We start from the raw sequence: 11,108 nt of genomic DNA on the forward strand, positions 1-11,108 counted from the left end.
CACCGATGACACCCCTGAGATGTATTTTCCTTTGAGTAGACAATTAAGTCAGTCTATGTACAACAATTAAATACTCAACTAGTTAACGTGAATGTTAACTAATGTTGAGTGGAATGGAATAAAATTCACTGCTTTCATCCACTATATCTTGAGCAGTCTTCTGGCCAGCAATACTGAAGCTACTCCTAAAGCAACAACAGTAATACTAGACCGTGCAATACTGCCACTTAACTGAAAAAAAAAAGAAGGAAAGAAAAGTTAATTTCCATCAACATTTTTACCATCAGCGTATCTTACATATGGGCTATTCCATATGAAATCGATCAGTAAAAAACCTCGCATTTTTTTTATACTCAAATTTTTTCCCTACTTATACAAGGTGCTGAGGGGAGTGCATTTTCAAAAATATATTATCGAAAGTCAAACGGTTTTCGTATTATTGAGCGACAAATTTAGCATATTTTATAAAAACAAGCCTCTTTCAGCGCTCAGAACTCTGGAACCATTTACTGCAGAACACTGAACGAGAGCTTATTTTGAAGCTGACATTTGGTAGGTTATGTTACGAAGTAATCTTTATTTTTATTGTAAACAGAGAGACAGATAATCTGATTTTACTTGCTTGTAGGCATTTTGGCCATTTGTAAAAATGTAAAAAAATATTGAGAAAAAACCTTGCATTATTAAGAGGGATTCGGCATTGTTTGCTTAGTGGTACAGCAATATGTTTCGAGGGTATTAAATAGATTATTTTCACATGCCTAGACTGGAACGGCGCAGTACCACACACAATGGCCGAGAGCTGAAGATAAGCGAGCGTTGGGCGTCATTTTACTCCTGTGTTTATGAAAACCTGTGATAAAGCTAGCACAGCCATGACTGCTAGACGACACATCACTTGTTTGTCTCCTGGCCTTGCTTACCTTGGCTAACTCCCGCCTCACAGTCAGCTGGTTAGTTCACGCGCGTACTATTTATTTTCTTTATTTGATATTTTCAATACTTTCTTATCAATATACCATCAGTAAAAAATATGTGTTTATTTGTGCTTTCAATGCGGAATCTAACTATATATTTTTAAAATATTTTTTTCCTAGCCAAAGGAGTCTTAATGAGGAAAAATCTAAATTTCTCCATTTCCATAAAAAGTAAGAAAATCTGTTTATATGTCAATATAAACTTTCATTTCTCGGCATCAAAATAAACCATGATTTTGATCATTGGGTGAAAGGGTTTCGGAGCTACAACAGTTTAAAGTTGCTAATTTTATGAAAATACGATCAATTTAAATATTTTTAATTTAAACACTATGAAGTACTGATGCCTCAAACTTTGAACAAAGCATTGTATCACAGTTCTCTACGTACAAAAAAAGTTTCATTGTATTTAGAAATTGTAAGGTCAATTTTCTCTATATTTCGGTCGATTTGAGATGGAATAGCTCATATGAAAGACACATCAGCTTAATTTGATATTTATATATGCACAATTTTCTACTTGTGTCAAGGAAGAAATGCAATGTTCGTGATAAAACTTATATTTTAAATTGTGCGGGAGCAGAGGTCATTAATCACAATTTAAAAATAAATTAACACTGTCCAGTAATAAATACGAATTCAAATTTCACAAAAGGTAACATCTATTGCAGACATTTTTAAAAGTAATATGAATTTTCTACATAAATGTGTTTTATACTTATAAATTTGTCAATAACCGCTGTTTTTAACGTGAAATGTTTATGTGCCTGACATACGAGAAGTCCAGTCACACTTTCTATTAATATGGTGACGTCATTAATTACAGTAAGCCTTGGATGACTGAAATTATGACGGGTTTAAAACAAAGCAGTTTCGAATCCAGCCATCAGTGTTAAAACATGAAGGGGAAAGAAAATGAATGTGACATATTGAATTCATTATTATTCGTACACAAATGGGGGTGATTAATAAATGCAGGGAATATAAATACAGAGACAGTTAATTTAATATCGTCTAATTCTGAAGTACTTAACTGTGGTATTAATTTCCAACTGAATTCAATTCTCTGGAATGACATATTATTCATTACAATATTAAACATACTGGTTTGTGAATCATTTCGACTATCAATTGCATTGCCACCTTGAGACTAAACACCTCATCGAATGAGAAAGCAATTATGAAGTATTTAACGAGAAGACTCCGCCTTGTTAAATTTAAATTTGAGGAATACAAAAACAGTGTGAAAAGAATTATCAAATTTTATTTCAAATCCCAAACGTCCTTACAAATTCCAACCATGCTCACAATAACAAACACGAACAGCATAAACGTTTCATGCAATTATAGGGATCGGATCAATTCCCTGTTGTTGCCCTCCCCCTTTCTCCCAGTGGCATAGAAATCTGTTAAAACTAATATTTTTGTTAGTGCACTTTGCTTATGGACGAAGATTTTCTTCATACTACTAATATTACGTCTTATCAAATTTAGAATATATGCAAATTGTTTCACATATTTCGTTATAGAAATACTAGAAATTATCCTGTACATTTAAAAAAGAAAAAAAAAGCAAACCTGAGAAATTTTCCCTATTTATTCAGAAGATTTTTTTTATTGGGTTATTTTACGACGCTGTACAACATCTAGGTTATTTAGCGTCTGAATAATATGAAGGTGATAATGCCGGTGAAATGAGTCCGGGGTCCAGCACCGAAACTTACCCAGCATTTGCTCGTATTGGGTTGAGGGAAAACCCCGGAAAAAACCTCAACCAAATAACTTGTCCCGACCAGGATTCGAACCCAGGCCACCTGGTTTCGCGGCCAGATGCGCTGACTGTTACTCCACAGGTGTGGACTATTCCGAAGATACATAGCTACTTTGCATAATGATAAGTTTGTCACCAAATGTGTTGTGCAACCTGATTTAATAAAAATGAAAGTAGTAGTAGTAGTAGTAGTAGTAGTAGTAGTAGTAGTAGTAGTAGTAGTAGTAATACTAATAATAATAATAATAATAATAATGCAAATCTGGCTTTCACGTATAGCTCCCTGTGAAGCAAACTTGAATAATTTCAAAGGAAAAATTATTAAATAATAATAATAATAATAATAATAATAATAATAATAATATGATGCCAGTAACTTACAATAACGTAATAGTTGCACCGGTCACCCTGGCAGCATTCTGAGCACTTCCAATCTTCATACCAAATATGGGTGCAAAATGGCATATATCTACTTCGTGTCTTTATACATGCTTCCTTTGCTGAACAACGTTTTGATATGTAATACTGTTTTTGTGCACCTTGAGACCAGTATGGTGTACCTGTTACCAGAAAAATTACAAGTACAGGGAAAGTATTTGAAATGTCATAGAAAACTGTACTCACACAGCAACATCTTGTGAATATTGAAAATAATCTCTCTCTTTAAATGGAGGGGGAGGGGGGAGTGTGCGTGCGTGCACGTGTGTGTGTGTGTGTGTGCACGCGCGCGTGAGCTAGGTTCAGTATCTTTAATTACAATTGTTAGTGGAAAACAAAAAGTTAAATTAAGTGAGAGGATAATAACTAAAGAATACCACTTACTTCCCCATTTGATCTCTGACAGACACACATCTTCACCTTGTTCACAAGTCTTTATAGTAGTTGTACATTTTCCCGCATTTTCTTCTTGGTCAGTACAAACGTAACATTCCAGTCCGTTACCTACAAATGAATTAGAACAGGATTAACTAAAATTGTGTACACAAAATAAAGGGATAAACTAGCGCACAGGTAGTTCTGGTGATTCTGGAAGTGAAAATCGTGGAATTTGTAAGGAATTTTTTGTGGCGATGGAGTTGAATATTTAAGTACTTTATAGCGATATATATTTGAGAAGATAATTGTTCGAAGATGTAGTAAATTACGTTTGAAATGAGAGATGCGTCATAATGCAGGTGAATATGTGGTGGTTTCTAGGAAAAAGGGAAATGTAGGAATATAAAACATAAGATATGATGTTATATAAAATACGCATAATTTGTATTATAATGGTATAAGCACTGAAAATGGTAAAACAGAACAAATAATAATGAAACAAACACACAATTTTCGTAACATGACGTAGTTTGTATATCCACCATTACAATAGCATGTCAGAGACCAGTATTGACGTCACTAAAAAAAATCACCAGCCTTTCCCAGCGCTTGAAAATCCCCAAATATAATCGCTATCACTCGAATCTTCTCGTAGACTGCTGGATAGAGTTCTGACGTCTTCTAAGCCAAGCTAACCAAACATAACATAAGTTTTTGGTAAATCTTTACAATAGCGTCGCTAAAGAAAGGCAGACAGCAAAAAAAGGCACATTCTTAGACAATTTTGAATATATGCAAGACATACCAAAAAGTCTAAACTAACCTAACTTTTCATAGATTCGTATAACTTATGCAAGGCATACGAAATGCATAAAAAAACAACAGATTCCCTCACCTCTTTCCCGGTCTTCCACTTTCACAGCAACTTTCGATCCTTATTTCGGTAACGTTTCCTACCGAATTACCCTTATTTCTTTACGTATAACTCGAACAGGAGCCAAGGATGTAAATACATTGTACCTTAACGTGGTAATGCAATAGTAAAGAAATATCCTAAGCCAATTAGCGCGAAACTTTCGTAATTTAACGTTATGTTAATAATGCTGAAGAAACTGCTGAAAACAATTGAAGACCTAACATTCTAAATGTGCTAAAAGTCAATTTTTCAAATTTCATTTCATTCAATCGAAGGGAGGAACATTCATATGAGAACATCATACTAATAAATTGTCTTTGTAGTAGTTCAACTGTAAGTGACTTATTCGTGCGCCAAAAGACTGTGTTTTAGGTATCTCAACATGCATTTGTGTGTTTTTCATCAATATCTCAGAAAGTTGTTTTTGGCACTTAGCACATTTAGAATGTTAGGTCCTCAATTGAATGAGCATTAGCAAAGTACGAAGGAAAATATATACCTCTATGCTAGTTTCGTCAAATAAAGTAAAATAGGAAACCATTGGTGACAAAAAATTACTTAAACCGTTTCCAAAGAAATTAGATAACTTATCTAAGACATAAAACCACGCCACAAATTCCACTACACAGAAGACTTAACTTTTGACCAATTACATATTATTTTACATACACAATTTCAAGGCATTAATGCCCCAAATTTCAATTCTTTGTAAGACTTGGTTTCCAGCTACAGTATCTTTATGGATCATTATTTTCCTCAGATACACCAAAAGCACTCAAATTATTATATCACAGTATATAAAAAAAGACATTGTTCTGAATACATCAGTTACTAACGTTATTTGCTACGCGAAATGTTATTGTGTGACAGTGTAATTACGTACATAACCTCTTATTAGTCATAAAACTATGTAAACAATAGTCATAAGTTTCGGAGTTCCATTTTTCAGGACCTCACCCCTACCTTTATCAATCAAGGCGAAAATGATTAACATTAGATACATAAAAACATACTGAAGCTCCATCATTAATGCTTAAATTAAAGCATAAAACCACGCCCCAATTCCGTTTCAGCTGACTTCTATACCTTCCACACCTATCCCAACGTTTACATTACACACAAGTCGGAATTTGTAACCGTTTGTAACCATGAACCAGTGTCACCAACAACGCTAAAAATTTTTCCACTTCAGAATTTAAATATAAAACCTTTATCATGCCATTATTATTCGATATATTACTATATTTATTATTAAAAATAGTGAACGAATACATATATTACTCTTATGAGAAACAATAGCACTGTAGTACTGCAGTCGATGATAAAGTATCTCTTGACGACAGTTGGGAATTATAAACAGAAATCATAATCATAGTGGTCACATTGTCATTGTCTTTGTTCAGTTTCCAGTGTTGCTAATATAGTAACTTTGTCGCTAAATTTGGCGACTTTTAACTGTTTCTCGGCGACAATTTCTTTTAACCTTTCTGTCGCTTAAATAGGAATTTTATTACTTTTCAGCATCCTCTAGCGACAAAAATCTATTGATAACAAGGAATCTAGCGATTTTGAACTATTGCTTGGCTACTTTTGGTACACTTCAGTTGAAAACACTGTACGTTTTGCTTTTCGCATTAGTTTTGGATTGGCTGTTGACAAGAGAAGTTATATACGAGTGCATCTTCACAATACAATATATTACTTTGATGCATATTAAGTGAAGATAAGCGTTTATTTTGTTAATATACAGTATGGTGGCATTAAATTAAATTTTATTTCAATGGAATCTATTAAATCTGGAGACAGTGGGTTTATTTAGGATGAACCGTGAAAACAGACTAAAGTGGAAGACATTTTTAATAGTAGATGGTGGCAAGGGAGAGGAGAAGAATATACGGAATAGAAAGGTTTGAATCTCGTATTAATGTTGGTAGAGTTCATATCTTTCTCATCCAAGCCACAGACAAAACGCAGCAGTGGGTTTATTTAGGATGAACCGTGAAAACAGACTAAAGTGGAAGACATTTTTAATAGTAGATGGTGGCAAGGGAGAGGAGAAGAATATACGGAATAGAAAGGTTTGAATCTCGTATTAATGTTGGTAGAGTTCATATCTTTCTCATCCAAGCCACAGACAAAACGCAGCGAATAGGGATTATAAAGAATGGACACTGAGCGAAATTTCCTGTATTTTGTTTCTCTGTGCGCCAGCGTATAGTTCCACTTTCAAGTGCTAGAGGTTAGTGTAATCGAGCATACACTAAGATAATAAATGAGAATAGAGTTAAGACACAGGATCCAAACATTGCCTACCTTATTGCATAACCCAGTAACGCTAACGCTTTGCTTCAAATAAATAGCGATGGGCCGCTCATGAGCGAGTCGTTTCGAATGAACGACTCCCGCTCTGGAGCGGCTCTCCGCTCGCTCCTTACAAAAGAGCGAGTCGTTCATTACATTTCGCTCCCTACTCTTGGGAGAGCAAGGCAACTTCACCTCGCTCTCTTGCTTATGGCTCATTCCCAACGCTCCGCTCCCTCCACAACAGCACAGCGCTCCAAAGCTCCATTACAGCCATTGCTTACGATTACAGCTGTATACAATCTCTGATCACAACGATGCGCAGCACGTCTGTCAGTGTGGTCATACGCAATGACAAAGAGACGTGCGATGTTTAAATTACACTTCAATACAGACACGTTTAAACGTTGCATACTGTCATGTTTCTGTTCGTATTGCTAAATAGATCATGTTTGCACATTAGCCGTTTTTATGTAGCATTGTACACTTTCATAATTGCTATTTGTACTACTTTACCAACACTTTCAGAACTGTTTTTAATTGATCTGTTTATCCTACATACTGATACTTCACTATTGTTACTGGTTCGTAAAATAGCGTAAGTAATGTAAATAGGCTCTGTACATAAAGCTTTTCTCCGCATTCACAGACCGATTCGAATGTGTATTGCAATGCATCTATTGAGAAGCATGTATACTACAGTTAACACCCGTTCTGCAGTTATCGTAGAAGAGTCGGAGCGGGTGCGGTGGTGAAGCGTGGGGTGAGTGATCACTAGGAGCGAGCTGGTTGAGAAAGAGGGAGGGCACTGTACCGCTCCGCTCTTTTGAACGACTCCTCAAAAGGAGCGGGAGTCAAAGAGCTAGCTCGCATCAATGAACGACTCCGACCCATCTCTACAAATAAATTCAAGTTAAGGCTTTTCCATATTTCTCAGTGACAAACTAGTTGTAATAATATTTTTTTTATATCTCAGATATAATAAATTATATTATAAAATAATATAATATCCTATATTATAAAATTAAGTATCGAATTCGTTTAATATTTGTATCAAATATAATATAGGTATATGGTTTTACTTCTCATAAGAGTTTTGTTTTTCCATTTTCAGTGCTATCACATCATTACATATTTTAATTGTTGGGATCAACGTCTCAACTCTCATTATAAAGGAACTCTAGAGCCTAGACATTACAGTTAATGACGGATTTATTATTTTTATGGATCCAATTTATTTTATTTGAGTACATAATGTACCTAGATGTATTAATTGTATGTGTTAAATTTCCGCTGTGTCGACTGCTAGCTGGTGTGATGTCAGCGCCAACTCTAGAGAGAAAGCAGAATCTCACACTTTAGCTGGCTTGAAGGTCATTGAAATCAATCCAGGCTACATCAAAGGTACCGACGCGAAGTGTCCATTCTTTATAATCCCTAGTCGCTGCAAAACGCGTATCCCAGACGAGTAGGTCTGCTGAACTTAACCTGTCATTTGAAAATAAACGAATTTATATTATCATAAATAATCTGTTTTAAATTGGCACTTCATTCAATGGTGTGATTTTTTTTTTAACAGTTACTGGCGGAAGTAGAACTACTACCTCTCGGACATGGAAATAATTGTGCAAAACATTTGTGATATTATAATTCTGCTATTAGTAAAAAGTGGGTATCCAGTGAAGGACGAATTGTGTTAGTGAGTGACGTTTTGAAGAAAAATAAAGTGATAATTCAAATAAGATGGCGTCTGTTTAAGACTTAGTGACGAAGTATCAACGTGAAATTGCATTTGCTCATTCAAGTATGCCGCGTCCTGCATATGGTAAGCCTCTATTGGGCGTTGAAGGGTGTCCAAATGGTGCCTTTTTGGCTTGCTTAAGTTTGGACAAGAAACGTCTCATAGAGTTTTTGCAGGACGCTGGTCTCTTAAAAAGTAATAGTAAGTGTGTTAAATGTGAGAACACAATGGTGCTAGAATCGACTAGCTCGGCGAATGACGGACTCCGTTGGTCATGTAACAGACGCTACACCGCAAAAGAAGGCAACAAGGACGTTAGAAGAAAATGCAAAAGTAGGAAATCTCTTCGCGTTGATTCATGGTTTTCAAGGAGTACTTTGGCGCTTCATGAGATTGTATATTTAACTTACGAAATTGTACACAAAACGAATATGGCTTATATCGAAAGGGAGAACGGCATTGCAAGACAAACAATTTGTGATTGGACAAGCTTTTATCGTGAAGCTTTAATTTCTTACATTGAGAAGACCTCAGAAGTGATTGGAGGAGCAGGGAAGATTGTAGAAATCGATGAAAGTGTGTTTGACAAGACTAAATATTATCGCGGCCTATATACTGACGGTCAGTGTGTGTTCACCGGAATAGAACATCAATCCGGGAAGTCATTCTTTGTGCCTGTGCAAAAGAGAGATTCCGACGAACTTGTAGTGTTCATCCGTCAATGGGTTAAGCCCGTATTCACGCTGATCTGCAACTGCTGGGAGGCAGAGTCAAAACTGGGACAGGAACGCTACAAGCACCTCTCCGAAAATCATTCGATCACATTCCTCACCGACGAAACGAAGTCCCAAACGGATACTAAAGGCACATTGCACGGCAAGAAAATATGTATACCCAAAAATGTTCGAAGAAAGACACTTCTTTGTTGTGAATTTGCGGAACATGTCTTCCATAAAAGATGTGATGTTAATGGCGATGATGTATTTAACAGATTTTTGGAAATATTGAGGGATATTGAATGGTAATTTTTTATAAAGATTTGTAAGTGTATTCGTAGACGATTGATAGTGGTTATCTCATATTATAATGTCATAGGCCATTCGTTATCTCGTGAAATCAAATGCATGCGTGCGCCGTAGCTTATAGTGGGGGTAAGTGAGTTAGTGGCAGTGTAGCGAGGGGGAGAAGCTTCCCAGTCCATTTCTTCCTGACGAGCACATAGGTTTCACGAGATGACGAGTGACCTATATTGTTATCAATACAATCTCTATGTTGAAACTAATCTACAATATATAATAATTATATACAGCATCATAGTTACAGCATTTATTGTTTCATTAACCCCTTACCGCATGGGTTCCACACCTGTGGAGTAACGGTTAGCGCGTCTAGCCGCGAAACCATGTGGCCCGGGTTCGATTCCGGTCGGGGCAAGTTACTTGGTTGAGGTTTTTTCCGGGGTTTTCCCTCAATCCAATCCTTCATCTCATTCAGATGCTAAATAACCTGAGATGTTGATAAAGCGTCGTAAAATAACCTACTTACCGCATGGGACAGTCTTGCACACACCGGTTTAATATTCAAATAACTTAAGCAGTTCTTTCTTTCTCAACTGATGTCACATAAGGTCAAATCCAATTCTTGACCATGTGCCATATCTGTCCCAGAATGTAGTTTGAAATAGTATATACTTATATTATAAATTATATGAATATAAAACCTGTATGTGCCATATCTGTCCCAGAATGCGGTAAGGGGTTAATGTTTTAATCTTTTACTTTTTTGGCAGATAACAGATACAGACACACCACTGCCCGCTGACTAAACATAGCTCGCATTGATTTGTAGTATCACACGTGAGATTGTTTATTTTTATTTTTGTAGGTTATTTTACGACGCTTTATCAACAGCTTAGGTTATTTAGCGTCTGAATAAGATGAAGGTGATAATGTCGGTGAAATGAGTCCGGGGTCCAGCACCGAAAGTTACCCAGCATTTGCTCATCTTGGGTTGAGGGAAAACTCCGGAAAAAACCTCAACCGTGAGATTGTAAGTACAAATCATATAAAGTTGCAAAGGTATCACGAGACTACATTGCACATTGATTGTGAGCTTCGAAAGTCAATTTGCAACATAATACCTATAAAATAAAACAAATGAACTTGACTCTTGCACCAGTATTATGTTAACGTTATGATTATTTTGTTCTATAGGCCTAGTCTACAATTCTGATCATTTCTGAGTGTGCATTCAAATTCTTTCAAAATTTCATTTGAAGGAACATTTGTGCAATTACTTTTCAAATATAGCTCTGGTTTTCTTATGAGCTTACAATGTTTGCTTTCATATGTTTGATTAATACTGACAATTGCTTTGATGTAATAAAATATATACAATATATAAAGTGGGAATTGAGTCTTTATAGTATTCATTTGCATATTCCTTCCAACAACCTGCCCATTTATCTATCCATCCATAGTGGATTTATATCGTTTTCGAGCTTCTTAGGCTAATATTAATGTGCATAATGAAACTATCGAAACAGTATTGACAAAGTGCTGTGCTGCTACCAAAGACAATATAGGA

General features: G+C 35.8%; 1 protein-coding gene across 1 annotated transcript; it reads right to left on the bottom strand.

Moving 5' to 3' along the window:
* On the bottom strand, positions 1–5,607 carry cold (coiled). The gene is made up of 4 exons (XM_069816018.1): positions 5,444–5,607; positions 3,571–3,690; positions 3,130–3,308; positions 1–231 (listed from the first exon to the last, which is right to left on the bottom strand). The coding sequence occupies exons 1-4, from the start codon at positions 5,505–5,507 to the stop codon at positions 142–144; spliced, it is 453 nt and encodes a 150-aa protein (XP_069672119.1). The 5' UTR covers positions 5,508–5,607; the 3' UTR covers positions 1–141.
* Positions 5,608–11,108: the final 5,501 nt, after the last annotated feature.

This window comes from Periplaneta americana, chromosome 17 (genome assembly GCF_040183065.1).
Source record: "Periplaneta americana isolate PAMFEO1 chromosome 17, P.americana_PAMFEO1_priV1, whole genome shotgun sequence".
In the NCBI taxonomy this organism is placed as follows: Eukaryota; Metazoa; Arthropoda; class Insecta; order Blattodea; family Blattidae; genus Periplaneta; species Periplaneta americana.

Coding starts and splice junctions, on each gene's coding strand:
- cold (XM_069816018.1), bottom strand. CDS start 5,507: ATGATGGAGCTTCAGTATGTTTTTATGTATCTAATGTTAATCATTTTC. Junction 3,691..5,443: donor TTTCGCCTTGATTGATAAAG/GTAGGGGTGAGG, acceptor ATTCATTTGTAG/GTAACGGACTGGAATGTTAC. Junction 232..3,129: donor GGTGCAACTATTACGTTATT/GTAAGTTACTGG, acceptor TTTTTTTTTCAG/TTAAGTGGCAGTATTGCACG.